Source organism: Lynx rufus, unplaced genomic scaffold, assembly GCF_022079265.1.
Source record: "Lynx rufus isolate CCGP_SWC_20201006 ecotype Redwood Valley unplaced genomic scaffold, mLynRuf1.p SCAF_8, whole genome shotgun sequence".
Taxonomy (NCBI): Eukaryota; Metazoa; Chordata; class Mammalia; order Carnivora; family Felidae; genus Lynx; species Lynx rufus.
In genome coordinates, this window is record NW_025814896.1 from 88103022 (window position 1) to 88130803 (window position 27782).

At 48.9% G+C, this 27782-nt stretch overlaps 1 protein-coding gene across 1 annotated transcript; it reads left to right on the plus strand.

The window, feature by feature from the left end:
• Window positions 1-1042: 1042 nt before the first annotated feature.
• Window positions 1043-27386, plus strand: ATP6V1B1 (ATPase H+ transporting V1 subunit B1). The gene is made up of 14 exons (XM_047069736.1): window positions 1043-1160; window positions 7430-7485; window positions 20446-20544; window positions 20742-20835; window positions 21404-21481; window positions 22367-22506; window positions 22915-23016; window positions 23601-23698; window positions 25085-25208; window positions 25389-25539; window positions 25786-25868; window positions 26695-26799; window positions 26998-27127; window positions 27223-27386. Exons 1-14 carry the CDS (start codon window positions 1043-1045, stop codon window positions 27384-27386), a joined length of 1542 nt encoding a protein of 513 aa, XP_046925692.1.
• Window positions 27387-27782: the final 396 nt, after the last annotated feature.

Sequence of the window (27782 nt, forward strand, 5' to 3'; positions counted from 1 at the left end):
TCAGATTGGCTGTCCTTAGTCACCCAGACAGGGATCCCCAGACAACTGTGTTCCTCCCTTCCCTCTGCATTGGCAGTATAGTTTGGGGAGGTGCTTAGAAATGCCAGGACATCCTGAGTCTGGAATAAAACATGGGGTGACCAGGGGAGACCTTGGGTTCAGCCAGACCCTAGTGTCTACCTTGCCTTGTCCAGCAGACCTGTGCCACACACAACTCCTTTAGCCACTCACACAAAGAGGGTTCCTCCATTTGTACTTTCTGTTCTGGGCTGAAAAATGTCAGGACAGACCTGCCCCATGAGACCGTACAGGTGAAATATAAAGAGGTAAGACAGAGTCCTCTGCCCAGATGGAGAGAGACCTGCCCTGCTTCCCTGGGAGTTCTGGATACTGTGAGAGAGAAAGGCTTAAAGAAACCCAAGTCTGATGCAGGAGACAAACTCAGTTCTTTTGGGGCTCAGAGCCTAGCAGCAGTGACAAGAGAGAATTCTCCAAAAGGACATGACAAAGGAAAGACACCACATATGTGGTGAATCAGGAGTGCTGAGAAGGCTTCCTGTAGGAGGTGGCACTGAAGTTGGCACAAGAATGATCCTCTATAGATGTTCAAAAAAAAAGGTGATGATTGAATTGTGCAGGGGAAGAATTATGTAGGTATGGTTAGGGCAAGGGGTACAGGGTGAGGGCAGGTCAGGAGGAGGGGGGGCCATAAGGAAAAGATGTGGAGAGAGGGCAGCCTGCCAGAAACTGCATGTGGTGGGGAGAACAGGATGAGATGTGGTATGGAGCAAGGGCCTGTGAGAGCGCCTGAGGTTCCAGGGGGAGGAGCTGAGTTCACACCAGCACCTCCCAGATCTGGAAGAGCTCCAGGGCCAGAGGCTGGTTTCCCTGTTTACAGTCAACTCCTGCAGGAGAGGAGGGGTGAGGGGAGGGGTGGCCACAGGGGCAGTCTGGTAAGCTCACTCCGGCTCCAGCTGGGCCCGAAGTGTTGCACTCACCACCAGCAGGCTCAGGCACTCGGGTCCCAGCCTGCCACCTCGCCATGGCCACGAAGGCAGACGGTAGGCCCGGGGGGCTCCCCAGCGGTGGCTGTGACCTGGGCATAGCCCAAGAGCACATGCAAGCGGTCACCCGAAACTACATCACCCACCCCCGTGTCAGTGAGTACAAATCCCCAGAGGGTGAGGTTGGGGTGGGCTGCTGGGTCCCCAGGCTCTGCTTCTCAGGCTCAGGGAAAGGGGAGGACCGAGACTGAGGAAGACCAAGGGGGCTCTTGGTCCAGCAGAGTGATGTGGTGGACTGCCTGGACGAGGAGCGACCTCTGCAGATGGAGGGATGGGGTCCCCAGCCCAGGCTACCCCAGCGGAGAGGGCAGGGGTGTCCTTGCAGGAACCTCTCGGTCATCACCCTTATCCTGCGCTGAGACCCCAAGTTCAGAGAGAGCTCCCAATGGGCCCAAGTGTGTGTTTGTGATACACTCTCCTGTGTGAATATGTGCGTGTTTGGAGTACGAGCATGTGTACCAGAACATTCAGCAGGAGGAAATGTATGATCAAGTGTTCTTAGGGAATATGTGTGGCAAGGCCAAGTATGTGCATTTTCAGGATGGAGAAATACATAATAACACTGTGTGTGTCACGTCAGTGGGCACATGTCATGTGTGCCTTACATGTGTCTGTGTGTATAATGCAGGGGAAGGATGTGTGTGCTCTCCCACTCGGGTGCGGATATGTGTAAATATGTGTGTGACAGCTTGCATGTGTGTATGATCAGAGTGAGGAAATGTGACAGTATATGTGCATGCTTTTACATTCAGACTGAGGGTGAATGTGTGTGTATGTGCACGAGTGTGCGTGCTCATGGGGACAACATGGGTATGTGGTCAGGTGATGTCTTATGTCTGTGTATGTACAGTTGGGGGAGGGTGAGTGCCTGGCATGGCCATGGGTGCTGGATTATTTACCCTTGTAGGCTTCCTAGGTGTGCCCAGATGTCTGGGGCACAGAAAGCGGTGAGGTTCTGAGGACCAGAGGGAGAGACCCCTCCATCTGTCCTTGCCAAGGTCATTCTCCAATTCTCAGATTCTCAGACAGCCCCACACTGGAGTAAACCGGCCTGGCCAGCACCAGCCAAGCAGAGCCAGAGGCTCCTAACAGGGTGTGTATGGAGAGAAGCTGGCCCTCTCTAGTTACCTAGGCCATAGTGGGAGTGACCCGACGGGGCAGCTGCGAGCTAGGTCTGCATTGAATGGAGTTGGCACCCACCCAGAACAGAGCAAGTACAGAGGGGGCAGGGCCAGAGAGGGCAGGTCTGGGGTGCTTAGGAGCAGAGCAGGGCGTGAGCAGGCACCTCCAGAGGCCTGAGGCAGGCACTGAGGGGTGGAGTGCATTCCAGCAAGGAGAAACTGAGTGAGACCCGGATGTACCAAGGAGGCCCTGCAGGCCCTGCGTCTTGGAGGTATGGGGGAGGGCAGAGATCCAGATTCTCCCCTGGGGCAAAGCAGGGGTCACGAAGGCCCAGAAATTCGCAGTGACTGGAGCCCCCTGGAGTCCAGAGCTCAGGCCTGGAGACCTGAGCCCAGTTGTCTCAAGTTGTCTAACTCTCATCCAGACCCAAGTGATGGCCCACCCCTGCGGGACCCTCCCCCCCCATCATTCCCTTCAGTGTGCCCTCCCAGGGACCCTGTGGGTGCAACCTCACCCCAGGGCCTCCTGCAGCCAGTTCCCTCCAGCCACGACCTTATTTACAGTCAACAAGCCCTGGAGATTTGACCCAGACTGGAACCCAGGGGTGTCAGCGCCCCCATGCCTGCTTGTGTGTCACTCCATGTGGACCCCACCTGGGTGAATGTGTCACACCCAACAGCTGACCCAGAGACCAGGGTCTGCAGAGGGGGAGCCCCTCCACCACGACTCTGCTCCCTGTGTTAAAGATGTTCCCGCAGTGACAAAGGCTACCTGTGCTTTTGCTGCATACTAGTGTCCTCACAGGGCGCCCCCAGGGGCCAGCCCCAGCCCGACAGCCTCCACCCCTCAGAGCATACTGAGCTCCTCAGGGTGCTTCTGCACCCAGAGCTTTCTCTGTTTCCACCTTCCGCCTCTGGGGCCTGAGGGATTTCCTCTCTGAGGGGTGAGGACCAAAACCTAGAGCTGTTACCCTCAGTTGGCTGGAGGCAGGACTCCTGCCCTGGCCTCCTACCTGAGCACTGTATGTGCTCTGGGCAGGAGAACTTTATGCAGAGACAGAAAGAGCCCAGGAGGAGAGCTGGGGATCCCAGGGGGACAGGGGATGGGGCAGCTGGCTCCCAACTCCAGGGCTTCCTCAGTCATAGATGGGGTGAGTCCAATAGAAGGCTTCCTGGAGGAGGAAGTGAACCAAACAGGCCTGAGGCATTAAGGGTGATTTCAGGGGCGCCTGGGTGGCGCAGTCGGTTAAGCGTCCGACTTCAGCCAGGTCACGATCTCGCAGTCCGTGAGTTCGAGCCCCGCGTCCGGCTCTGGGCTGATGGCTCGGAGCCTGGGGCCTGTTTCCGATTCTGTGTCTCCCTCTCTCTCTGCCCCTCCCCCATTCATGCTCTGTCTCTCTCTGTCCCAAAAATAAATAAACGTTGAAAAAAAAAAAAAAGGGGTGATTTCACTGCAGTGGCTGAGGGAATGGGCCAGAAGGGAGGGGGCAGGGTAGAATAAAGTGGGGAGTGAACCCTAGCGATATCCACCCTGGGCAGAAAGGAACTCCTTCTCCTCCTTCAGAGCTAGAACTCTCTCCCTGAGGGGAGGCAGCAGCTTGGGGCTTCAACCATTGTGTGGGGCAAAAGATGCTAGGTGGGGTGGGAGGGAAGGGGGGAGGGGAGTAGTGCGCAGCACGAGCAAAGGATGGATGTCAGGCTGTCAGCCCTGCTGGAGGGACAGAGCCTGGTCAGATGATCACCCAGAGGCTGGAATGCCAAACCACTGAGGCAGGCTTTGCCGCCTGCCTCAGTTTCCTCAACTGAGAGGCCAGGAAGGTCACACTGAGTTTCACCGGGCAGGGTCTTGGGCTGATTCTAAGAAGCCTGGTCTTCCAGCCCCTGCCCTCCCTCCCCTAATCCCTCTGGAGGGGATCAGGGAGGAGGTGAGGGACCTACTGCCCCGGGCTTGCCCCCACCCCCACCTCACGCATGGGCGCCTGGCTCAGCCGGCTCCCAGGACGCTGCAGGTGTGGCTGGGCAGGCCCTAATTAGTGGGCTGCATGGAGCCCCGCTGAGCCTTTGACCGGGAAGGCAGTGGGGAGATGGGGGCAGGGAGGGGCTCCAGGCCTGCGGCCCTAAGTGCAACCCAAAGTGTCAGCTGGGACAATGGAGAAGGGGAGGGGGCAGAGCAGAGGGAGGGAGTGTCTGCAAAGTCTCAGGAAGGCCTATTGAGGGAGTGCCCCTCAGAGGTCTTCTGGGCCAGCCCACTGCCTCCAGCACTACCCCCACCTTTCACCTCTCCAGGGTTGAAGGGTATGTCCCAAGGCTGGGGGAGTGCCACAGGATGCAGACTGACTTGTGGTGTGCCCCAGGAGAAATCAGCCAACTTCTGGGCCTTAATTTGCCACTGCATGCAATAGACACAATCAGTTGGGGGTGGATGCAAACAAAAGGCCTGGCTTCATGTCAAGGACACTTTTGTTGCTTAGCCACCACCTTGGCGGTGTCCAAACTAGACAGCTTCTAAGAAAAGATATGGTCTAGTCTGACTGGGGAGGCACAGAGTTCTAGTCTGAGGGGAGAGACATGATCCATCTCATTAAGGACTGACAAGCTGGAGAACAGGACGCCTTCTACAGTGGCATGGCTGAGGGCTGTGGCACTTCAGTGGGGAGCAGAGCCAGTGGCTGCTGGAGTCAGTTAAGGGCAGGGCACTGAAGGACGTGAAAAGTCGGGTGATAAACAGAAACAGCCACAGTGGAGTATCTGCAGTGAAAGGTCTAGGCTGTGGAGTGATGGACTCCTCCAGCAAGCATTTGGGAAGTCTACTAGAGCGAGGCCCTAGGGCTCTGGAAATCCAGAAAGGCGGCTTATAGCTGAGGCTGGTGGGATAAGATAGAGGCTTACAGACCACATGCTGGGCACCCAGCCCAAGGGCCGGGCCAGCAAGCAGCACTTAGTCCTGGCCCCTAGGCTACTCCCTGCCACTCACTGCTGCCCTCCCAAGGTAGAGCTATTGGATGTCCAGGTTAACAGGCTTCCCTCACAGAAGCTGTGAAATGTGCGGAACCGCTGTGAAGGAAGAGAGGAAGTTGAAAGACCTGTCTCCTAGGTAGAACTGGAAAGTGTTCCCTGGGGCTTTCTGGACGTTGGGCTCCTTCCCCTCCCACACTCTCACCTCCCATCCAGCCTACCCACTCTGCATCTTGCTTCTGCCATCTCATCCCTTTTGGCTGGTCTGGTATTTTCTCTATAGGGCCAGCAAGAGGCTTGTCCCAGTGCTTTTTATTTATTTTTTCAACGTTTATTTATTTTTTTGGGGACAGAGAGAGACAGAGCATGAATGGGGGAGGGGCAGAGAGAGAGGGAGACACAGAATCGGAAACCGGCTCCAGGCTCTGAGCCATCAGCCCAGAGCCTGACGCGGGGCTCGAACCCACAGACCACGAGATCGTGACCTGGCTGAAGTCGGACGCTTAACTGACTGTGCCACCCAGGCGCCCTGTCCCAGTGCTTTTTAAAATGAGGCTCTGATCCAGTGTACCTGGTCCTGTGGGGTGGCCTAGAGAGAAGCCAGGTTGGAGAGTGCAAGGAGAGGGTGGAAGGTGGAGAAAGGAAGTCAGCAATGGAGCCCGCCTTGCCAGAAGTTGGGCTGTGAGGGGCAGCAGCTTTGGAAGGACTGGGGCAGAGGGAGGGTTTTAAGATGGGAGATACCAGAGTTGCATGGTGGAAGCGGCACAGAGAAGGAGGCACTGGCCTTCGGCCCTAGGGAGTAGTCATCTCTGGGGTCTGGGCCTCAGGACCAGGAGAGGCTGGCCTAGAGGGGAGGTTGGATACCTCCTCTATGGGAACTCGGAGGAAGCTGAAGGAGTTCCCCTGCTCCAGGCCCAAGCCCTAGAAGAATGGATCTTCTGGCGCCTCTTGTTCTTGAGTGTTCCTAACAGTCCATAAGCTCAGAAGAGCCTTGCAAATATCCCCGCAGGGATCACCTTGCCCAGTCATCATCCTAGCCCATGCCCTGGTGAAAGGAATGCAGATCAGACAAAAACAGGGGGATGATCACTGAGCCCCATACTGGGGAAGGTGTGAGCTGGGGGCATTTAGTTTTCCTTGGTGTGGGGTGACTTGGCACCAGACTTGTATGAAAGCATGAGGGCTGGAAGCCAATGTGGTTTGACGGGAAGCAAGAGGTGGGGTCCCAGCCCCAGCTCTGCCACAAGCATGTTGGGTGACCCTGGCGTAGGTTTTCACCCTTCTGGACCCCATTCTCCTCCCCTTTTGAAAAGAGGCTTAGACCACTCTCTTCCCTTTGATGTCCTTCCAGTGAGTGACTCAGTGACCTCACGGACACTCTGGCCATCCTGCCATGCCACAGTCTCCGTGGTCTCATTCGTGCTTCACAGGGACCCCAGGGAAGAGCTATGTCTCCCAGGTTGTAGTTGAGGGAGAGTCCCAGGATCTCTCAGCCAGCCCCTAGCAGAACCAAGATAGGCTTCCTGTCTGCCAGTCCATGGCTTTCCTATTGGGGTCCCCAACACTGGAGTTTGGGGCTCCCCAACACTGGAGTTAGAGGCTCCCTGTAAGCTGAGCTCATTTCCCCATTTGTGGATCTCTCCAGCCACTAGGGCTGGGACATTCTACTTCTTCCTCTTTCCTTGTCACTCTCTCCCCTCTCCCACAGGCACCCAGGGAGCCCAGGTTGTCCAGGCAGGGACTCTGGCTGGTTTTTCTCACCCATGCATGCACCAGCCCCCACCCCTCACACACCCAGACATGCGCACATGCACCATGCTCAGTGAGTGTCAGGTGATGGAGGGAAGTGTGGTCCTGGTGGGGGGCAGGGAGGGCAATTCTCTGCCCATTTCTAGCTGGGGGCCAGAAGCTTTTGGAAAATGTTGTGGGTCAGAGATGTAAGATGGGGGCTGAGGCCAGAGGGGAAGCAGCCTCAAGATAAGAAAGACCTCTTCGTAGTTGAGAGGGGAGGGGAGGATTCTGAGGGGCCTCTGCCCTTGCCCTGGCCCTCCCCCCAGCCTCCTGCAGGTGTCCAAGCCAGCAGGGAGCCCTGCGGGCAGGGGCATGACCCTTACAGCAATGGTGGCTGGCCCTGTCACAGCTAATGACCCTGACAGCCCAGACTGGGAAGGGGGTGGGGGTGGTGCATACAGGGAGAGAAAGCAGAAGATGCTTCTGTGTGTGTGTGTGTGTGTGTGTGTGTGTGTGTGTCTGGGTGTGAGACCTCACCTACCTCCACTCCTCCCCCAGCCTACAGGACAGTGTGCAGCGTCAATGGGCCCTTGGTGGTGCTGGACCAGGTCAAGGTAAGATTCTTCCATATCTTCCCAGGCACCAAGGCCAAATCCCAGGGCTCCCCAGCCTCGGGTGCAGGATCTCTTCTAAACTGCCCTACCTCTAGCTGTCTGCCATGGGCCCATCTGTCCCTTCTAATTCCCTATCCCCCATCCCCACACTCTTCCTCCCCAGCTGTCTCCCCCACCACCCTGGGTTTCCCTTCCTGCCTTTTCAGTGTCCCCCTCTGCCCGCTCTGGGCCCTCAGAGACCACTCTTTACTGCCAAGGGCCTGGGGGATCTGGGCTATTGTGCCTCTTTCTACAACGGTGGAATGGTTGTATTGAACTTCCTCACAAAGCTGGACGCCTTCACCTGCTGCTCCCGTGGGTCTTCTTTTAAAAGGAAGAGAAGGCAGAAGAGCCATGCCAGCTAACTTTTCTCCAGAGCTCAAGGTTTTCAGAGGCTTTTGGACTATCTCAGCCTGGGAACCAGCAGGGCGGGTGGGAAGTGAAGCGGGCCTCACGGAAGGAGATGGGATGTGGGCTCCTTTGTGTCCCCTGGGGCACCGCAGGACCAGGGCAGACTGACGGCATTTTGAGTTTGGGGTTGGGGATTCTTAAGGCATAAAGGGCCCTGCAAAGGTGCCAGATCACTCTGCTGTCCCCCTTCCACCCAACGGTTCCACCTCTCAGGCTCCTGCCAGACACCACCCTCCCCAGCCTGGAAATCTGGGGCCACCCTTGATCCCTCCCTTCCTGGACCCCATCTGTCAGTATCAGTGATCTATCTGCAACCTCCTACCCCACTGCTCCCTGATTATAGCCATGGTCTCTGGATCCCCAGCCTGGTGCCCTGCCATCCTCCATGCTGCCCCCCTGCAGCATTGACCCCTTTGCTCCCCTGCTTCAAACTCACCTAGCACGCACAGCACCTTCACCTTATAGGCCCCACGCTCTGTAAGGGTCCCTCCACACTTTTCCACTCTCACGATGCATCCTCTCCTTCCCCGACGCCCACTGTGCCACTACTTGGAAACCCACCCTGCCTCTGCACGGAGCTGCCTTTTGATGTCTCTAGGCCTTTGCTCCTACTTTTCCCTCTGCCTCTCCAACTACCTTTCCTCCATACCCTTTCTTCCTCTGACTCCTCCCCAAGGCTAGCTGAGAGGTCACTTCTTCTGGGAGTTTCACCCAGGCCCCTGGACAATGAGCCTGTCCCTCCTCTCCCTCTTCTGTACTGTCTTGTTGGCAGCATCCATCAAGGCATCGATCGGATCACCACCTGGCCACATGTCTCCTCCCTGCCCCCACAATGTCTCTCCTATTGGATATTACTCTTGAGCCCCCGGAGTCCCATACCGCACTTTTACGGAACACCCAGTCCATTGTAGGTGCTCAGTTTGTTCAGAGGAAGGGTGAGTAAGTGAATGAGATGAATGAATAAGTCTTAGAATGACTAAACCAGACCCTCTCGTTTCTGGAAACCAGATCCCAAGTTCATAGAGACCTTACTGTCTGACCCACTAGTGCTGGGGATGCCCTGGGAGGAAGTGTGGACCAACAGAATCAGGAACTCTAGAGAGCTGGGGAGATACAGAAGTCAGACTTTAAAAGCCCTCCAGGTGATGTGATGCTTCCTGAAGTTTGAGAAGCAGCTGTTTAGGTTTTCAAATCCTAGTTTCCTCATCTAATATAGAAGAGAGTTGTTGTGAGGATCAAATCAGATAAATGTATTTTTACTATTCCTCCTTGAGAACAGCTAGCGTTAGCTCTGCCTGGAAGACAGAAATGCTAATATGCTGGAGTAAACAGCTGGTGCCATCTGCCGCCCCCACTCATAGTATGGAGAGTCAGTACTTATGACATCCACTTTCCCAACTATAAAATGGGGCTAGACTGGGAAACGAGATAGACCCCCAGACCTATGGTTCTGTGATTATTGGATGCATCTCTCTCATAGAACAGAGTAACTGGGTGATGGATATACCCAGGGAACCCTGGACTTGCAGAGGGCAGGAAAAGAAGCAGTAACGTGTAGTCTCTTAAGTTCAAGAGGCGGCGAAGACAGCTTTATGTACTCCTCTCTACGGCCCCACATCCCTATCCCCAGTCTAGAGTTGCTTGGGTAAAATACCCCAATTCATCCTCTACAGCGCCACCTTCTGCCCAAATTGAATCATACCCGCAATTAGGCCTCCCACTTCCATCCTTCCGAAATGGAAAAATTCTTGGGGGAAAACTTTTGTGTAGATCAGACGTTCTGAGCCCAGGCAATAAGGGACTCGAAATCGTATGCAAACCTTTGAAGCTGGGTATTCGTGTGTCTGTACATTTTTCTAGGGACAGTTTCCATGATTTCATCTGATTTTTGGAGGTCTGAGTGTAGAGCATAAAATGTTAAAGCCTAAACCCCTGAGTGTAGAGTGTAAAAATGACTCCTCCAGATTATTAAACAGCCCCAATATGACAAACAATTACACAGGAGTTTCACAGGCATTAAAGAGGAGTCTGGTTAGCTGACATCCACCTGCCTGGGATATATTAGATTTCACTTGAGCAGTGGTTTTTAAACTAGAGCATGCATGAGAATCCCCTGGAAGAACCCAAAGTTCTGATTCATCAGTCTGAGGTTGGGGCCCAGGAATCTGCATTTCTGACAAGCTCCCAAGCTGCTGCTGCTCGCCTGGGGCCCACACTTGAAGATCCCCTGCTCTACAAGATCTTCCGACTGCCGTATTTTGAGAAACAGCAGTCCTTACTGAGACTTGGAGAAAGCTCTCCCCTTATCCACCAGACTTGGCTCCAAGTGTCTGTGGCCACTTCCAAACTTTTAAAAGAAAAAGCTTTCAGAAGTATGTGTATCAGCTCTGAAGACAGTTTCCGAAGAGGGGCTCCAAATTGCCCTGGGCATTGGCAGAAAGAGAGGCCTTGGAGGCCAGGGCTTCCCTGTACAAGTCCTGCCAGGCTTGCCAAGAACTTCCCAGTCCTCCGAGTGTGTAGAGCAGCTCCCCTCTGCCCCCCCCCCCCCCCGGCTGGCTGAGAACTCAGTGAAGCACAGAAGGTTGTACTGAACCATTCCCACCCTCTGCGGTCCTCCTAGTAACCAAGAATGGGAGGTGAGAGGATCAGGCTCTGAAATGGGGCTCCTTTGAGTATAAACTCATTGTTGCATCCTGGAATTCTCCCCCTGCACTCCCTGTCCCAACTGGCTATGGGCATCCCTGTCCCAAATAACTCACACACGCACACACAGAGCCTAGTATTCTCTTCCTAAAGGATTCCAAACTATACACCCTCCATGACTGGGTGTGATGGTTCTGACAGTTCTTTCAGGCATCTGACTGTAATCTCTCTGCTATTTAAAGTTCGTTTCCTCTGATTTCACCTCTCAGGGACACACGGTGCGCCACCTCCTCCACTCTCCTTTCCTTCCGCCCTCCGTCCCCCACATAAACCCACATGAAAAATGATGGCTTTTTATCACCCGGCTGCCTGGTTTCTATTGGGCCCATGGCCTGATTTCTTTGGGGCCCAACCTGGCCTGTGCTCTCTCCAGCAGTTTTCCTCCTGAGGTTAACAGCCCACCATGCAAGGAGGCCAGTGGCTGCGTCAGGTGGACAGGCCTACAGAGCGGCAGAGGAATGCCCCGACTTTTTTAAAACTTCTTTCCGCGGGGGCCTTCCGGCCCTTGCTCTTGGGCCCCCTCTTGTGGTTGATGAGCCAAAGACCGCTAGACGTGAGCTGCCCCGCCGACCTCAGTGCATTCCTCCTGGGGGAAGCCCAGCTCTCTCAGCAACCCCACTCAGAGGGGCTGGTTTAGGGGGCAACGGAGGTCGCCTTCCTGGCATCCTTTTCACAGGACAAGGAGGGACCCAACCTGGAGCTTCCTCCAGTGACTTGTCAGAACTGCAAACCCTCCTGTCTCAGGTTTGAGGCCCCCCCCCCCTCCCTCGCAGGGATGCAGTGAGGGAATGCCCCCCACCCTGTCACACCCCACTGGGAAATTGAGTCATAAGCCCTCCCTCCCAGACACTTAAAGTCACTATTTTGGGTAGAGCAGGGATTTAGTGATAGTAATGATGGTGGTAACCAGTCGCACTGTACTTGAACATCCCAAATTTTTATCACATTTTAATTACCAAAAAAAAAAAATGCCCCTTATTACTAGTGAAACAAAAGACACGCAAATTTAACTATTTGCCCCTAACCTCCTTCCTCCCAGCCTCTTGAGACAGCCACTATAAAGATCCTGCTGTAAAGGGGCAAATAGATAGTATGTTAGAGGTTTACATTGGTGTTAGTCTCTTAAAACATATCAAGGATTCCCTCCATGTCAGTAGTTGCCCATTTTATTCATTCTTCTCAAGAGCAACATAGTAGGCGATAGCATGGATGTGCTGTGGTTTATTCAATGGTTCCATTTTTTTAATGGTTCCATTATTGATAGACATTCAGTGTGTTACCAGGCTTTGCTATTGCAAATGATACAGCAAAATAGAGCCCCTTTACACTAGTGCCTTTATTGCTATAAGATAGATCCTCTGGAATGAAGTTGCTGGTTCAAAGTGTATATTGATTTTAAAATAGATTTCAAATAGATATTGACGATTTGGGGCAACATTGCTAGCCCGGCAAGGTTGTGGTGATTCACATTCCAGTCAACCGTGTGTTAAAGGACCCACCCTCCAGCATCCTTGCCAGCCCTGAATATGTTCTTTCCTGGAATTTTGTCTATCTAATTGATGAAAACTAGTACCTTCCTGTTTTTATTTACATTTGAGGATCTTTTTATAAGTTTGGATTTTACTTTGTCCTCTGTGAAATCTTCCTACATACTGAGGTGTACATTTTGAGCTGTGGGTGCTCCTTTTTTATTGTTCACGTTTGTTTTTGGTATTTTGCCATGCAGACATTTCAAATGTTTGTACAATCAAATATGTCTATTTTTGCATTTATGGCTTCTGGATTCCATACCTTGCTTAAAGACATCTCTCTTATCCAGCTTTTCTAGGAAAGCTGAGAAAAGGAAAGAAGAAAAACTCTTCTGGTTTTCTGTTTGTTTTAGCTTTGTATTTAAAGGTTTTATATGCCTGAATGTATTTCTGTTTATGACGTGGGTATCTTCTAAGTCGATACCCAGTTACGTTAGTAGCACCCTTTGGTCAACAGATTTTGGTTTTCCCCATGAAGTAATATACCGCATTTGTTCTATAACAGTTTCATAAAATCTGGGATCTGTTTCTGGACTCTAATCTCTCCCACTTCTCTGTCTGCTTCACACCAACACTTAACCATTTGACTTTGGCAGTTTTAGAACACGTTTTAATATCTGATACATCAAATCCTCCACCTTGACTATTTTTGGATATTCTCAGACACTTATGAATTTTAAGATGTTTATTAAGTTCCAGAAGAAACAGCGATTTGCTGGAAATGCATTTAATTTCTATGCTTTTGAAAAGGATTTATATTTTTATGACAGTAAGTCATTCTTTCTTGGAAAACACTATTGTTCTCCATTTGTTCAGGGCTTGCTTTATATCCTCAGTAAGATTTTATTATTTTCTTGTACCTTTCCTGTTAAATTTTTTTCCAGATATTGTATGGCTTTGGGCCCTATTGTGAATGCAATGTTTTTCTTAATTTCCTCTTTCGTTTATGGCTGGAATAGAAAAAAAAAAGTTGTTGGTTTTTTTTAAATCAGTGTATAGGTGACAGTGGTACAACAGATGGATTTTTATATATTTATCTTGTATACAACCAACTTCTTTTATTAATTCTGGGCATTTTTTGTTTTGTTTTTTAAGTAGAGCCTCTTGGGTTTTTCTAGGTATACAGTATCATCTGCAAATGAAGGGAATGATGTCTGCTTTTCTATTGGCAGACTTTAATTTTACTTGTGATTTTGAAGCAATTTCAAATTTATAAAAAGTGGCAAAAATAAAAATAGTGCAAGGAACATGCATATGGCCAACTGTTAACACTTTATTCCATTTGTTGTATCTTCTGCTCTGAGTGTGTGTATGTGTGTGTGCATAATTTTTTTCCTAGGTCTTTTAAGGGTAAGTCATCCCCCAAAACTCCAGCATTTATTTCCAAAGAATACGGATATTCTCTTACATAACAACAGTAATTATCAATATCTGAAATTTACACTGATACTTTTACCTAATCTACATCTATATTCCAGTTTATCAGCTGACCTAATAAAGTCTTTTATAGCATTTTTCCCCTCCAGCAGGGGATCCAGCCTCATCATGTCTGTTTAGCCTTCTGTAATCTGGCACATGTTCACAGCCTTTCTTTGACATTTCTGAAGAATACAATCTCCTCTCACTACCTTTAAAAAATAAATAAATAAATAAATAAATAAATAAATAAATAAATAAAGCATTTTCTATTTATGTTTATTGGTATACTTTTTCTTTTTTCTTTTTTGGTCTTATTGTATAAAATACAATTTCCAAAACACATTAAGTAACAATGGTGATACAGACATCTCTGTGTGTTATTGATTTTATTAGAAATAAAAATGGATTTAACATTTCACCATTTAGAAGCTTATTGAAGTTGGTTTTGTAAATAGTCTAGTGTTCAAGGAGTTGCCTTCCATTCCTGTCCTACACAGGATTGTATAAGAAACGCTGCCAAATTTTATCAAAAGCCTCTGTGGTTTCTATTTACATAATTCTGTAGTGTTTCTCTTATAATTCATACATACAAACTCCCTATTATGAATTATATTGTCAAATGTTGAGATTGCCAGAAGTTGATTGATCTAGGCTTGCATTCTTTTAATAAACCCTATTTGGTTAAACTTGTTTGTTTATTTAATACACTATTTGATTTCACTGGCTAATAGTTTATTTATAACCTCTGCATCCATAAGAGAAATTGGTCTATGGGTTTTTGGGGGGGTCCTATCTTTACTGGATTTGGGGTTGGGGGAGTTTTCTATTTTAGGTTTTGTTTCCTTCTAATGTTTATTTTCTGTTCCTCTTATTATTTTGGCTAGTTCTTCCAGTGTAATGCTGAACAGAATGATGATAGCAGGCATTATTGTTTTGCTCCTAATTTTAAAGGGAACGTTTTATACATTATATCAGAGTATGGTATTTTCTGTGTTTTGTGGATGCTTTTTGGAGTTAAGGAATTTCCCTTTTAGTTTTTGAGAGTTTTGTTCTTTAATCATGGATATCATGATTCCCTAATCATCAAAATTTTTTAATCAGGGATAGTTTTTTTTTAAGCTTTTTCTAGAATGTTTTAAGATGATCACAGGTTTTTTTTAAATCTTTGAATCCATTAATAAGGTAAATTACATTATTAGATTTCTAATATTAGACTAACCTTGAATTCCTAGAATAATTCCAACGTGGTCTTTTTATTTGTGTGTAGGTGTGTGTGTATTTGTCTTCATTTTTTGTTTTTTAATATTTTTCTTTTATCATTTGGTTTGTAACTTGACCTTTTTTATACTTTTCTGGATTTGATTTGTGAGTATTTTGTTCAGGACTTTTTTATCTATATTCATATGTGAGATTGTGTATAATTTTCTCATAATTATATTATTTTGTATCAAGGTTATCCTTGCCCCATAAATTAATTAAAGACCATCTCTTTTCCATTAGTCTTTTTTTTAATATGAAATTTATTGGCAAATTGGTTTCTATACAACACCCAGTGCTCATCCCAACAGGTGCCCTCCTCGATGTCCATCATCCACTTTCCCCTCCCTCCCATCCTCCATCAACCCTCAGTTTATTCTCAGTTTTTAAGAGTCTCTTATGGTTTGCCTCCCTCCCTCTCTAACTTTTTTTTTCTCTTCCCCTTCCCCATGGTCTTCTGTTAAGTTTATCAAGATCCACATAAGAGTGAAAACATATGGTATCTGTCTTTCTCTGTATGACTTATTTCACTTAGCATAACACTCTCCAGTTCCATCCATGTTGCTACAAAAGGCCGTATTTCATTCTTTCCCATTGCCAAGTAGTATTACATTGTATATATAAACCACAACTTCTTTATCCATTTGTCAGTTAATGGACATTTAAGCTCTTTCCATAATTTAGCTATTGTTGAAAGTGCTGCTATAAACATTGGGGTACAAGTGCCCCTATGCATCAGCACTCCTGTATCCCTTGGGTAAATTCCTAGCAGTGCTATTGCTGGGTCATAGGGTAGATCTATTTTTAATTTTTTGAGGAACCTCCAAACTGTTTTCCAGAGCGGCTACACCAGTTTGCATTCCCACCAACAGTGCAAGGAGCTTCCTGTTTCTCCACATCCTTGCCAGCATCTGTAGTCTCCTGATTTGTTCATTTTAGCCACTCTGACTGGTGTGAGGTGGTATCTCAGTGTGGTTTTGATTTGTATTTCCCTCATGAGGAGTGACGTTGAGCATCTTTTCATGTGCCTGTTGGCCATCTGGATGTCTTCTTTAGAGAAGTGTCTATTCATGTCTTCTGCTCATTTCTTCACTGGATTATTTGTTTTTCAGGTGTGAAATTTGGTGAGTTCTTTATAGATTTTGGATACTAGCCCTTTGTCCAATATGTCATTTGCAAATATTTTTTCCCATTCCGTCAGTTGCCTTTTAGTTTTGTTGATTGTTTCCTTTGTAGTGCAGAAGTTTTTCATCTTCATGAGGTCCCAATAGTTCATTTTTGCTTTTAATTCCCTTGCCTTTGGAGATGTGTCAAGTAAGAAATTGCTGAGGCTGAGGTCAGAGAGGTTTTTTCCTGCTTTCTCGTCTAGGGTTTTGATGGCTTCCTGTCTCACATTTAGGCCCTTCATCCATTTTTAATTTTTGTGAATGGTGTAAGAAAGTGGTCTAGTTTCATTCTTCTGCATGTTGCTGTCCAGTTCCCCCAGCACCATTTGTTAAAGAAACTGTCTTTTTTCCATTGGATATTCTTTCCTGCTTTGTCAAAGATTAGTTGGCCATACATTTGTGGGTCTAATTCTGGAGTCTCCATTCTATTCCATTGGTCTATATGTCTGTTTTTGTGCCAATACCATGCTGTCTTGATTATTACAGCTTTGTAGTAGAGGCTAAAGTCTGGGATTGTGATGCCTCCCACTTTGGTCTTCTTCAATATTATTTTGGCTATTCGGGGTCTTTTATGGTTCCATACAAATTTTAGGATTGCTTGTTCTAGCTTCGAGAAGAATGCTGGTGCAATTTTGACTGGGATTGCATTGAATGTGTAGATTGCTTTGGGTAGTGTTGACATTTTAACAATATTTATTCTTCCAATCCATGAGCACAGAATGTTTTTCCATTTCTTTGTATCTTCTTCAATTTCCTTCATAAGCTTTCTATAGTTTTCAGCATACAGATCTTTTACATCTTTGGTTAGGTTTATTCCTATGTACTTTATGATTCTTGGTGCAATTGTGAATGGGATCAGTTTCTTTATTTGTCTTTCTATTGCTTCATTATTAGTGTATAAGAATGCAACTGATTTTTGTACATTAATTTTGTATCCTGCAACTTTGCTGAATTCATGTATCAGTTATCCATTACTTTTGACGAGCTCAAGTAAACTTCAAATTATTTGTTCTTTGATTGTTAGAACTCACTTGTAAAACTCTCTGGGACTGGTGTTTTCTTTGTGGAAAGATTTTACCTATGCAGTATCTTAAAAATTGTAGGACTATTCCAGCTTTCTGTTTAGTTTTTGATTGGTTTTGGTTTGAGTTGTATTCTTTGGGGACTTTATCCATTTCATCTAAGTTCCGAACTGTATTGCATAAAGTTGTTTATAATTCCTTTTTGTTACTTTTTAATATTATCAGTATAGCTAGTTTTGGCTTTTTTATTCCAACAATTATTTATGTCTTTACCCTTTTCTTAATGAGTGTTGCTAGAGATTTGTCTAGTTGTTTTTTTTTTTTAATGTTTATTTATTTTTGAGAGAGAGACAGAGCATGAGCCAGGGAGGGGCAGAGAGAGGGAGACACAGAATCTGAAGCAGGCTCTAGGCTCTGAGCTGTCAGCACAGGGCCCGATGCGGGGCTTGAACCCACAAACTGCAAGATCATGACCTGAGCTGAAATCAGACGCTTAACCAACTGAGCCACCCAGGTGCCCCTAGAGATTTGTCTATTTTATGAGGCTTTTCAAAGAACCAATTTGGATTTTGATCTTCCTTGTTATATATTTGTTCTCTGTATTAATGATTTCTGCCCTTCTAATATTTCTTTTACTATATTGTTTTTTTTTAAGGATTTTCTTTTGATTCCATTTAGTTAACATACAGTGTTATATTAGTTTCAGGTGTACAACTAGTGATTCAACAATTCTGTACCTTAGCCGGTGCTCATCACAAGTGTCCTCCCTAATCCCCATTCCCTATTTCACCCATCCCCCCATCCTACTTTATTGGGGGTTTTAATGCTGTTCTTTTTTCTAACTTTTCACGTTGCATACTCTTAAATTTCCTCAATTTTTTTTTCTTTTTTAATGTAAGCATTCAAAGCTTAAATGCATCACAGATGTTGATATATAGTTTTTCATTATTAGTGCAAAATATGTTCTAATTCTACATTCTCTATATTAGGTGTTTAAATTTCCAAATATATGTTTTTTCTAACTATCTTTTTATTATTGATTTCAAACTTATTTTGATTATGGTCAGAAAACATGGTACAGCTTGATTTATTCTATAGGTCATGACATGAAGTGATACCCTTTTTCATTCTTTTCTATTTCATTTATCATTTAAGTTTTTATTTCCTCTGATATCCAAAGGAGTTATTTAGAAGAGTACATTAACTTCTAGGAACACTGTGGGGAGGGGGGATAAAAAAATATCATATTTTTATCATTTATCTTTATCAAATTACAATTATGGGGGTGCCTGGGTGGCTCAGTTGGTTAAGCATCTGATTTCTGCTCAGGTCATGATCTCGTGGTTCATGAGTTCAAGCCCCCACATCTGGCTCTGCACTGACAGTGTGGAGCCTGCTTGGGATATTCTCTCTCTCTCTTCCCCTGTCCCACTTGTGCTAGTTCTCTCTCTCTCTCTCTTTCTCAAAATAAATAAACTTAAAAAAAAAAGATTATGATTATGACTTACTCCCTGAAGTAAATCAACCACCTGGGAAGCAAGGTGAGGGAGCCTGAAGGATGCTATGCATTCTCTCTGGTACCTCCCCAGAAAGAAAGTGCAAGTACAGGTACAGGGCTTAGCTCTCTTGGTGCTGACAGCCAGTGTCAGTGGGGAGGGTCTGCTCTCTCAGCCCAGACTCCTTGGCCCAGCTCATAGCCTCTTCTAGATGTGGGGAAAGACCAGGAACCTGGTTTCCTGAGCAAGTGCAGACTGCAGAGCTCAGGTTTCCCTTGGGGCAGACCTCCACCTGCCTGACCTGCTGCCTATGGTCCTGGAGGGACAGCCTAATCATTTTTTAAATTATAATTCACATATCATAACCTTCATTCTTTTAAAGTGCACAGTTCAGTGGCTTTTCGTATATACACAGAGTTATGCAACCATCATGACTACTTGATTCCAGAACATTTTCATCTCCTCCAAAAGAACACCTGTACCTGTTAGTCATCACCCCCAATCCTCTCTCCGTCCAGCCCCCAGCAACCCCTAATCTTTCTATCTTCATGGATTTGGCTATTTCAGACACTTCGTATCAATGGAATCATATAAGACGTGGCCTGTTGTGTCTGGCTTCTCTTAGCATGTTTCAAGGCTCATCTATGTTGCAGCATATTATCATATTTCATTCCTTTTTAAGGCTGGATAATATTCCATGCTACAGATACACCATCTTTTGTTTAACCATTCATCAGTTTGTGGACATTTGGGTTGTTTTCACTTTAGGGCTATTATGAATAATGAGGCTACTTGATTACGAACACTTATATGCTTTCATACACAAGTTTCTGTGTGGTCATGTGTTTTCATTCCTCTTGGGTTTAATACCTGGGAGTGTAATTGCTGGCTCATCCAGTATCTCTGTATTTAACCTTTCGAGGAAGTGCTAGACTGTGTTCCAAAGTGGTGGCACCATTTTACATTCCCACCAGCAGTGTCCGAGGGTTCCAAATTCTCCACACCCTCAACAACACTCATGATCATCTGTCTTTTTTATTACAGCCACATTCGTGAGTGTGAAGTGGCATCTCATTGGTCTGCATTTCTTTAGTGGCTAATGACATTGAGCATCAACATGTGCTTATGTGCTTACTGGTTGTTTGCATATCTTCTTCAGAGAAATATGTATTTAGATCCTTTGCCCATTTTTTAAGGTAGGGTATTTGTATTTTTACTTTTGAGTTGTAAGAGTTCTTTATATATTCTAGATATTAGCCTGGTTCTTTTTAAACTGACAAGAAAAGATACTACACTTGATCATAGCCAAAAGAGAAGTGATTGCCTCGTTCATTTTATTCCTGAATGCTGTGAGGATGACATGTGAATCAACCCCAGCCCCATAGCTAGGGAAAGACTGCCACTGGCACAAGGGGACACCTGGCAGCCCAGGAGAGCACTGTGCCAGTGTTTTCACCATTAGTCCACAGGGGCAGAAACAACTGTCCACGGGACCTGAACAGCCGTAATAACTACTACATTTTACAGAGCTATTACAAGGTGCCGGGCACCAGCTAATGACTTTACACATATCACTTTCTCTCCATACTAGCTCTTTGAAGTAGGTATTATTATCATCCCCATTTGAAAGATGAGGCTCAGAGACATTAAGGAACTTCCACAAGGTCACACAGCTTCTAAGCATCAGAGCTTCAATTCTCACCCTGGTCTCCCAACTCTAAAGTTGACACCCCTACCCGTCCAGGTACACTGACTCCCAAACAGAATTCAAACGTTGTACTTCCCAGCCCCTCAAGCGCACTTCCAAGAGGGGAGATAGAAGCTTGAGACAGGGTCAGGGAGGGATGGGGAGAGACAGGGACTTCACCTCTGGTCTCACCATTGCTCTGGTCTCATGTCTGCTCTCCTCTCCTGCTAGTTTGCCCAGTACGCTGAGATTGTCAACTTCACCCTCCCTGATGGGACTCAGAGAAGCGGGCAGGTGCTTGAGGTGTCAGGGACCAAGGCAATTGTTCAGGTAAGTGGTGTCAGTGACATGTTGGCTGAATAAATGAACAGACCCAAAGTTCCTGACTATCTTATAAGCTCTGAAGGCAAAAAAAAGTCCTATTTTCCCAGAGTGTCTTGCCTAGAGCTGGGTTCCAAGGGAGCATAGAATGGAAGGCCCCATTGGCCTCCACAAGCCCCTTATTAGAGTAACCTCTTGTCCCGTAGGTGTTTGAAGGAACCTCTGGGATCGATGCCCAGAAGACCACCTGCGAATTCACAGGGGACATCCTACGGACTCCAGTGTCAGAGGACATGCTAGGTAAGGGTGGGGGTGAGGTGGGATGGGGAGCTCCTGCGTCCTCCCAGCCTAGCTTCCCTAACCACTTAGCACTGCATAGCCATTGACTCTTTGCATATCTGCCTCCCTGTGAGTTCGTAGAGGTCGGAGGTTTTGTCCTCTCTTTGACCCCCAGGTCCAGCTCAGGGCTGGACATGCAGCAGATGTCCAGTAAATGAGGAAGGCAGTTTCAATAAACTGGAGGCACAGTAGGTAACCATCTATTTGTGGTTAGGCTGAAACAGAGTGCACATCCTCCAACTTTCTCCCAAGATCTGCCATACCTGGACCTCTCCTCTTTCCAGCCCTAAAACCCTCCATTAGAGTCATTTCCTGGGCCAAGGCCTCAGCTGTAAAGATTTCCAGGCAAGGAGGGAAGATCCCCAAGGAAACAGTCACTGTAGCCAGCTCTCTGGGGATAACGGAGGGTTGAGGGGAGAGGGACATGTAAGAGGCAGGTGGGAGCCGGTGGTGATGTGGATGGTGAGCAGCAGTGAGGGAGACGTGGGGCTGGCCCTAAGCATCTCCCAACATCCTCCCCCACCCTCAGGTCGGGTTTTCAATGGCTCCGGTAAGCCCATTGACAAGGGGCCAGTGGTCATGGCAGAGGACTTCCTGGACATCAATGGTGAGTGACCAGAGAGGCTCTGGACAGCTTTCAGGATCCAGCTTCCAACCACCTTCCCCACCCCTAGCCATTACCTTTGCCACCTTGCCTTTGGAAGTTCTGCACCAGACACAGGTCAGGGGCAATTGGCCAGGGCTCACCTCCAAAGGCTCGTCAGACTACCAGGCAGATCAGGTGTGCTCTGAGCACTGTAGAGGCCTGTCTGTCCCCAAATCTGCCACAGAGCCTGAGATACTGCTGTAAGCCCTTCATATCCAGTTCCTTTAAATGCCATCATCATGTGCAAAGTTCCATGTGTGCCCCAGGACCATCACTTTCCTGCCTTCCAGTTCCCTGTCCCCACCCCTCAGAGCTGCCTGGGTGGCTTGCAGAAGCAAACACAGCCCCTTCCTGCTGGGAGGCCATCCTGAGTCCTCCAATCCTGTCAGTTCTGAGGACAAGATGGAGGCCCACAGAGGTCTGTGGCTGGCCCCAAACAACTCAGCAAGTCAGAGGCAGAGCGGAGCAAACACATCCACTCAGACAGCTCCCCAGGTCATCCTCAGTTCCTTCGTGCCCCACAAAACACCTGCTCAGCCTGGACTCCTCCCACCTGCCTGCTGCTTCCAATGTGCCAGGTAGTGCTATCCAAGGGAGTACTGAACTGTGGCTATTTAAATACGAATTAATTCAAATGGAATCAACTTTCATTTCAAAACCACATCTCATGCGCCCAATGCCACATGTGGCTAGGGCTAGTGTAACTGGGCAGTGTAGTTAGAGCACATTTTCATCACCACAGAAAATTCTGTCAAATAGTGCTGCTCTGGAGTCTGGAGCAGGGTTGGGGGAGGGCAGGGAGGGACTTGAGCCCTTGAGCATGGGTCCATGATCGTCCTCTCCCAGGCCAGCCCATCAACCCCCATGACCGCATCTACCCTGAGGAGATGATTCAGACGGGCATCTCTCCCATCGATGTCATGAATAGCATTGCCCGTGGTCAGAAGATCCCTATCTTCTCAGCAGCCGGGCTCCCCCACAATGAGGTGAGGCCTGCGGGGTCCTGCAGACATGACCAAGAGGAAGGGATGAGGCAGAGGCCAGGGCTGGTGGGCCAGTGAGGACGGTCTCCTGTGTCAAGCAGTCAGGGACCAGACAAGCAGGGGTCTTCGCCATCCAGACTGGCAGTTGTCCTCTGGCAGCTCATGGACTTGGAGCTGCATAGGCCTCCTCATTGTCCCCAAGCAGGTCTTCAAGCCTCCACCCTGGGAAAGGCTGTAGGGCCTGGGGCAGCCCTTTCGCCTTTCTGCCCTGGGATCCCTCCTGCCAAAGGCCTTGGCAGGAGGATGGATTGGAAATTGCTCCATCCATCATCCTCAGTGGTGCTGAGTGGGCTGGACTCTGGGTCTGGGCTCTGGTTCTGACATTCTTCCTCCCAAACCACTCCACCCCAGATTGCCGCCCAGATCTGCCGCCAGGCTGGGCTGGTGAAGAAGTCCAAGGCTGTGCTGGATTATCACGATGACAACTTTGCCATTGTCTTTGCAGCCATGGGGGTAAGAGGAGCTGGGCAGATTGGCAAGTTCTGGCAGCCTTGTCTCCCTTGGACCCTGGCTCTGTCTGATCTGATGAGGGAGGCATAATCCTTCTCCCTGAGAGGCTGTCAGAGTCCAGGCCTGCCTGGTGGGAGAGGCAAAAGCATGACTGAAGGTGGGCTCAGTGACTAGGACAGTGTGTCCCTCAAGCCATCCCAAAGGACATGGCAGCTATAAGATGAGCCCAGGATGACCTGGAGGAGGGAGAAGCCAGGGAATTTGGGGAGACAAGACACCTTCAGAGAGGGGATATGATGGGGCCCTCAGAGGGCCAGAGGAGGGTTTTAGCAGGGGAGCAGCTGGCTAAGTAAGGGGTTGGGATGGCACTGAGCAGAGCTCAACCTGAAGAAATCTGAACTCTTTGGGAACCTGATGAGATCCCAAAGATGAGAGCAACCCAGCCCCTGCCTTCTCAAGTACAAGGTCATCCCAGGAACTGTTAGCCAGTCAGTCAACAGGCTTTACTGAGAAGAGATGGGAGGGGCCAGGGCCCCTGCCCTTAGGCTGCAGGGACCCCTCTCCAGCCCTCCCTGCTGTGTGTCCAGGTGAACATGGAGACAGCCAGGTTCTTCAAGTCCGACTTCGAGCAGAATGGTACCATGGGGAACGTCTGCCTCTTCCTGAACTTGGCCAACGACCCCACGTGAGCCATCCCCTGGTACCCAGACTGCCTTCAGACAGCAGGCCCCGTCCCCTCCCAAAATCCAGAGTACCAGGGCTCAGAAGTATCCCAGAACCACAGCCATTGGCCCAACCCCTGGTTGTGCAGAGGGGAAAACTGAGGCTCGGTAAGGGGTAGGGACAGCCCACAACCCTGCCTGCCACCTGCAGTCCTCTGTCCTTCCTATAGTCTGCATCCAGCCACTGTCCCAAGTCAGGGCTCCTCATCCTTGCACCACCACCAAAGTCCCCACTATAGACAGATTTCCTTAAACGCTTTGTTTGCAAAAACTGCTATTTGTTAATTTTTTTTATTTGAGTATAGTTGACATATACTGTCACGTTAGTTTTAGGTGTGCAACATTGTGACTGAATTTCTCTATAGGGTATGCTGTGCTCACAAGTGTAGCTGCCATCCGTCCCTAAGCAACATCATTACCATACCACTGACTATATTCCCTCCGCTGTGCCTTTCATCCCTGTGACTTATTCATTCCATAACTGGAAGCCTGGATCTCCCGCTCCCCTTCACCCATTTCACCCATCTCCCCACCCCTTCCCTCTAGCAACCATTCGTTTATTCTCTGTATGTATAGGTCTGATTCTGCTTTTTTGTTTGTTTATTCATCTGGAAAAACTGCTATTTTTAAAGTTTAGGAAATGTGAGTTTAAATCAGTAGGTCAGGTGGATGAAGAAAAAACATCTAATAAGCTGTCCTGGGTACTGAAGGTATTCCTAAAAGTAAGTAACAGAATTCTGGAGGCCAGGATGATGTCACCAGAGGAAAGGCCCACAGGCTCAGAGCTTGAGGATTGAGGGCATCTGGAGCCAGAAGAAAGGATTCAGGAGAGCTCCAAGTGGAAGGGGGCTGCCAAGCGGGCAGGGCAAGTGTACAGAGCACGCCCACTACGTGTGCTCTGGGGTAGTGAGGGGAACATTACAGAAAGAATCCAGAGGGTGCCCCAGCTGAGCCAAGTGCGGGGGGATGAGGGGGCAGGGGAGGCTGGGGAAGAGAGAGCTACAGCAGGAGCCCTGCCCCTGCCTAGCTCTGATGGGCCAGAGCCCCTAAATTTTGGGCCTGCAGGGACAGGGTGCTGTCACCCTTGCCAGACACTCCTGGCCCTGCCTGTCCCACTCTCACCCAACTCTCTGCCTGTCCCAGGCTCCCTACCCCTTCCTACCTTGAACAGGAAGGAGGAGTGTCAGGATCGGCGGACTGTCCACCCCCAAGAACCATAGCCATGACCTGGGGGCTAGGAGCGGAGGCTCATCTTGTCCACTCCTCTGCTGCTATGCACGGTTCCCTTTCCACTCAGCACTGGGGCTAAACGGACCTCTGAGCTCTCTAAACACTGGCTGTACCTCCAGGATCGAGCGGATCATCACCCCACGCCTGGCACTGACCACTGCTGAATTTCTCGCCTACCAGTGTGAGAAGCACGTGCTGGTCATACTGACCGACATGAGTTCCTACGCAGAGGCCTTGCGGGAGGTGAGGCAGCTGGTGAAGGGTGTCAGGGTCACGCCTGCCTCTCCCTGGTCCCTACACCCCAAAGCTCTCCCACCCAGGCCTGCCCCTATTCCATTTCTCATAGTCACTGAACCTCCCACTCGCCCTTCCTTGTATTAGCCTCTTGCCCCCTTCCTTACCCCAGTGACACTGATATCGCAGGTCTCCGCTGCCAGAGAGGAGGTGCCCGGGCGCCGAGGTTTCCCAGGATACATGTACACAGACCTGGCCACCATCTATGAGCGGGCAGGCCGTGTGGAGGGCCGGGGAGGATCCATCACTCAGATCCCCATCCTCACCATGCCCAATGATGGTGAGCCTCTTCACTGCCCAATACCCTCTGCAGCCCTACTGCCCTCCTTTCCCACTGGGATGCTTAAAGGGCTCACGGTTTTTTGCATAGATGTGCAGTAGCTCTGTTCATCCATCAAGGAGTTCACTGTCTTTTCCTCGCCTCCACATATCCCATCACTCCCATGAGAGGAATAGAACCCACGTGGCCCTGATTGGGTGGAGATGTGGACCGTGTCTACACTGAGACCAGTGCATTTCTTTGCAGATATCACCCACCCAATCCCAGACCTGACGGGCTTCATCACAGAGGGACAGATCTACGTGGATAGACAGCTTCATAACAGACAGGTACTGTCCCCTCCCTACCCACCTAGTGCTCTCCTCACCACCCCCAGAGACACTGGCTGTCTGATGCCCCATCACCTGCCGTGCTTGATTTCTCTGTGAATTAGGAGGGGCCAGGCAAGGCTAACTCCAAAGAGGAGATGACCCGGGAAGACTGTGTGGTTCACAGACACAAGACAAGTCTGGCTAGAATCCAGCCTACCTGACTGGAACCTTGAGAAAATAATCTTTCTGATCCTAGGTTTCCTTACCTATAAAATAGAAATAATAGTATTTATCACACAGTGGAGTGCGTGGCGGCATGTAGAAAGCATCCAGCAGATAGTAGATACTAAATGAATACCAGTTCTCTTTCCTTTCCGGTAATTTGCTTTGGTGAACAAAACAATGGGTAACTGACACAAGTAGATGTGAATAATGTGCTAACAGGTGAGAAAATGTGTCTGTCCCATCTGAGGTTAAAGGCAACCCCTGTGACTTTTTCCTCTTTGCTTAGTAGGTTCCTTCTTTGCAGCTATTAACTAGGAAGCTTTAACCTGGTTTTTGTCCAAATAACCAAAAGTTATTAAGTAGTGACTTTCATTACCTAATGTCATGTCATCTCCACCCTCCACCCTCCTGTCCAGGAGCACACCTATAGACACCCGCATCCCAAGCCCTAGAATCTGTGGGCCATAAAGGAGGGCAGGGTATGAGCAGTCCACCTCTCTGTCAGATGAGTGAGGACCAGTCTCTTAAGATTCTCAGGGGGAGGAGAGACAAGTAGGGGTAGGAAAGAAAGGAAAGTTTGGACCCTGCCTTCTGCCACTCGCTTCTTTTGCTCCCCCAGATCTATCCCCCCATCAATGTGCTCCCTTCCCTGTCGAGGCTAATGAAGTCCGCCATTGGGGAGGGCATGACGAGAAAGGACCATGGAGATGTCTCCAACCAACTGGTAAGAAGGAGAGGGCCCAGGGGCTGGCGGGTAAGTTAGTTTCAGAAGCTGGAGGTTTGTGCCGGTACCCGGACCACGAGCTTTTCTCTGGCAAAATCCCTCCCCCTTTGGGGTCCCCACACAGCCAAATTGGGGGCCATTGGACTTCTGTGATATGCCTGAGGTGACCGATGGACCGTCCCTCCCCCCTTCACCCAGTATGCTTGCTATGCCATCGGGAAGGATGTGCAGGCCATGAAGGCGGTGGTGGGGGAGGAGGCGCTCACTTCCGAGGACCTGCTCTACCTGGAATTCCTGCAGAAGTTCGAGAAGAACTTCATCAACCAGGGTGAGGCGCATTGGGGGTGGTCAGGCAGTAACTCCCTTACCTGGCTACATATGCACGCACGCACGCACATGCACACACTCCTACTCTGTCCCTAGGTCCCTACGAGAACCGCTCCGTGTTTGAGTCCTTGGACCTGGGCTGGAAGCTGTTGCGCATCTTCCCCAAGGAGATGCTGAAGCGCATCCCGCAGAGCGTGTTGGATGAGTTCTACTCCCGCGAGGGGGCGCCGCAGGACCCCGCGTCAGACACAGCGCTCTAGCCCTGCCCACAGTCAGACCCCAGACTGTGTCCTGGGACCCCTGCTACACCCGCTCTACGCACGCCTCGAGTTCCACACACCCAACCAACCGCTTGAGTGCTCACGGTCTGCACCCCGCCCACTCCCACGCTTCATCCCTCTGCCTGGAGTCCCTGCACTGGGCAAGAACAAAAGGTTGTTAAGCCTGTATCAAGCACTTGAGAATCACCTAGAGAACTTTGCAAAATACCAAGGCCCAGGCTCCAAACCAGATCAATTAATACGAATCTGTAGGCAGAAGTCCTCTGCATCAGTATTTTTCCCCCAGGTACAGCCAGATGGCAACCACTGGTATAGAGACTGCAAGATAACCCACGGAAGGATAATTAAGGTTGACACACTCTCTAACCCCAACAC

Bases quoted from the DNA above. Each gene is read 5' to 3' on its own strand.
- ATP6V1B1 (XM_047069736.1), top strand. From the start codon at position 1,043: ATGGCCACGAAGGCAGACGGTAGGCCCGGGGGGCTCCCCAGCGGTGGC. The intron at 22,507-22,914 runs GTGAGGCCTGCG...ACTCCACCCCAG, and splicing joins CCGGGCTCCCCCACAATGAG to ATTGCCGCCCAGATCTGCCG. The intron at 26,800-26,997 runs GTAAGAAGGAGA...CCCTTCACCCAG, and splicing joins GAGATGTCTCCAACCAACTG to TATGCTTGCTATGCCATCGG.